The sequence below is a fragment of the Pseudochaenichthys georgianus genome, chromosome 11, assembly GCF_902827115.2.
Source record: "Pseudochaenichthys georgianus chromosome 11, fPseGeo1.2, whole genome shotgun sequence".
NCBI classification, from domain to species: domain Eukaryota; kingdom Metazoa; phylum Chordata; class Actinopteri; order Perciformes; family Channichthyidae; genus Pseudochaenichthys; species Pseudochaenichthys georgianus.
Genome location: NC_047513.1, coordinates 16,207,895 through 16,210,967, shown reverse-complemented (window position 1 = coordinate 16,210,967; position 3,073 = coordinate 16,207,895). Strand labels below are relative to the sequence as shown.

General features: G+C 37.5%; 1 protein-coding gene across 1 annotated transcript; it reads left to right on the top strand.

Moving 5' to 3' along the window:
- Positions 1-366: 366 nt before the first annotated feature.
- Positions 367-2,790, top strand: LOC117454681 (sperm acrosome membrane-associated protein 4-like). Its single transcript, XM_034093803.1, has 3 exons — positions 367-491; positions 1,640-1,747; positions 2,385-2,790. The coding sequence occupies exons 1-3, from the start codon at positions 440-442 to the stop codon at positions 2,600-2,602; spliced, it is 378 nt and encodes a 125-aa protein (XP_033949694.1). The 5' UTR covers positions 367-439; the 3' UTR covers positions 2,603-2,790.
- The last annotated feature ends 283 nt before the right edge of the window (positions 2,791-3,073 follow it).

Sequence of the window (3,073 nt, the reverse complement as noted above, 5' to 3'; positions counted from 1 at the left end):
ACTTCTACATCCAACTCACAGATGTAACCTTGCTTTGATAACAAAGATTATTCATATAAACCTTTTAGAAGTGAAGTTACAGTCATTTGTTCTGGGCATGTCATTTTCGAGCCTGAAACCTGAAAAACAGGCTCGGGGTTTAACAGGTTGGGAGATAGCGGCTGCCCAAGGTTGGGCATCTGCGTCAGAGGGCAAAAGGTAAACATGTATACAGAATTATTCCCTGACAGGAAGGCATTTTTTTGTAATGAAAAATAACTTCCTTTTCACGCAGCAGGAACACAAAACAAGATAAACAACATTCTTGCACATAACCTCTTCAGTGAGTCTTAATGAAATCTTCTCATTACCTTTATGTAACTCACTTGACTAACACAGGTGTTAAGACCGTTAGCTTCATTCTTTAAAAAGGAATTAGTTCTTCTTTTAAACCTCAAGTATGAAGAGCGTTTGGACAGCAGGGATTGTGCTGAGCGCCATCATCGCCGCAGGTTAGTTGAGAATAACTACAAGTTTTACGACTGCTGCCTTTATTCCTTTATCTATTCGAAACGTGTTTTTTTTCTGACCTCTGTACCAACTTAGTGTTATTTTCAAGTCTTTGTTAGCACAATCCAACATAGTCATTGAATGATATACAGTATAAATAAATAGCTTGTACTGTTTCTCATTACTTGAGACAAACTAAGAAAAACACTTTTTTTAATGGCCCTTCATGACTAAGTCCCAGGTGGATTCACTGCATTGCAGCTTAATTAGACTCAGTGTGGTACAAGTGTCTGGTCCAGCACTAATTACCACAGATCTAGCAAAGTACTCCTGCTTATGTTTTATAAGACATATTAGCAGTAAAATGTATTTAAAGGCAACATAAAGATACACCTCCCGGAATGTATATGAGTATATGTTTAAGTTGTTGTAGTAAAGAAGGAAAAGCAATGCTTGTTTATTTACTTGTCTAAAATAGAACAATGCAAACCTTAGCTACTAATTAAAAGCAGTGATTCACTAATGGTCAATTATGGTCACATTTTGCATTTTAAAACTGGCCCCACTCACAGTGATGATTCTTTCAATTAGATCAATACAATTCAGACCTGTAAAAAACTCAAACTTAAGAACAAAAGCCAGAGTTTATCGGTTGGAGTAGATGTTAATTTGAAGAAATTGGTTTAAATATGCTTACTTGCTGAGAGTTAACTCTCCAGTTAAACTTGCCATGTTGCAGTTAGCTTAGCTTAGCACAAAGAGTGGTAACAGGAGGAAACAGCTAGCTTGGCTCCCTCCAGATGTTATCCAAATACCATCACCTCTAAAGACTCCAAGAAATCTATCTGTCTGTCTGTAACTTTGTGTGGTATTGTTACCACTGATCAGGTCTCTCTTGAGAATGAGACCCTGTGTCTCAATTAGATTTGACCTGTATAAATAAAGGCTAAATAGAAAATTAAATATCACCTCAGCACAGATTGTAATTTTACACTTTGGAATGTTTAAACACAAACCAGCCTCTTTCAATGCGGTGCTGGTGGAGGAACTATAATCTTATCTATAAAGATAAGAAACATAAAACGATGTTGCTGAGCAAGTTACTACTGTGTATCTGATTAACACATGTCTTCTTCTTTTCATTGAACAGCACAATGCCTGACCTGCCGCCAGTGCCCTATTAGCGCATCTGCGACCTGTCTCTCTGGAAAGGACATCCAATGTGCTGTAAATGAGCTCTGCTTTCACGGGGAACTAAGTAAGGAAAACACTCTGAATATACTATGAATACACAATGTTGAAATGTTTCTACAGTATGTCGTAAAACTAAACATAATAAAAAAGCATCAAAATCATGAATGCCACACAAATTGGTTAAATTGGTTATCACATTTTCTTAATCTGTCGCCTTACCATAGAACTGTTGATGTTTACAAAATGTTCAGAGAGATTGGATTGGAATCACATCAAAAGGTAAAACAACTACAGTTTTAAATGGCGATTGTGCAAAGTCTGATAAATACTTAATTGTAGAGTTGATGGAAACACATTTTCAAAAAATCAACATCATGAAACATTTTAAAGGCTCAAAGCCTTCTGCCAAGAGGTTTTCATCTTGTGAAAAAGTCGAACGTAATCACATTTTCTATTCCACATATTTGCGGCATAAATAATTTTTTGGGCGGTTGTGACCTGGAAGCAGACAAAATGTGTTGAAAGTTAGGGAACGAATATAAATACCAATCAAATCTAATAGTGACATTTTTACATTGTGCAATCAACATTTACTTTATATCAATATAAGAGTAAAAAATGCCCCTTTTGCCCCTTTAACAAGTAGATTTTATTTTTTATTTTCTTTGCTGACATTTTCTTCTGGTTTCCATTTCTCCCAGGGTTCAACGGGACAGAACAGGTGTCCCTGCACAAACGCGGCTGCCTGAGCACCACTCTGTGTGGGAGAATACTGGACAGCAACTTTCTCGGTGAAGGATTCACTGTGTTACTCCAGTGTTGTGTATTTAACCTGTGTAACGGAGCTGCGTCTGTCCAGCTGTCTGTGACTGCAGCCCTCTCTGCCGCCATGCTGTCCTCTCTGTGGGGCTTGTTGTAGTTGTACATTACCTGTTTGTTTCTACAGCAGTCCCCTGAGAAGATATGTTCACTTTTTGCACTTATTCTGATATGAAGTGATCATTATAAATCAGAGTACTTTATTATTTACTTTGATTTTCCTATCGACTATGTATTCAAAAGATCATTTTCCAACCTATGAAGCATCAATAAAAAGCATCACCATGATATGTTTTTTTTGCGTTGTCATCATTGAAACAGTATTTGAGGAAATAGGTGATCAGAGGTGTGAAGTGGGGTAAAGAGAAGTCAGAGGTAGAGCAGTGTGACATAAGGTCGAGGAGGTTGCCAGCTTTATGAGTAGGCGGGGATGGAGACAGTTATTCAAAAAATGATTTTAGCGTAGTAAATCAGACAGCTTCTCTTTTGGGCTGATTTAGTCACCAAGAAGTACAAGCTGCAGACCACACTCTAAAAACAAATGCCTTGGCTCAACAAAGAAAATCAACGC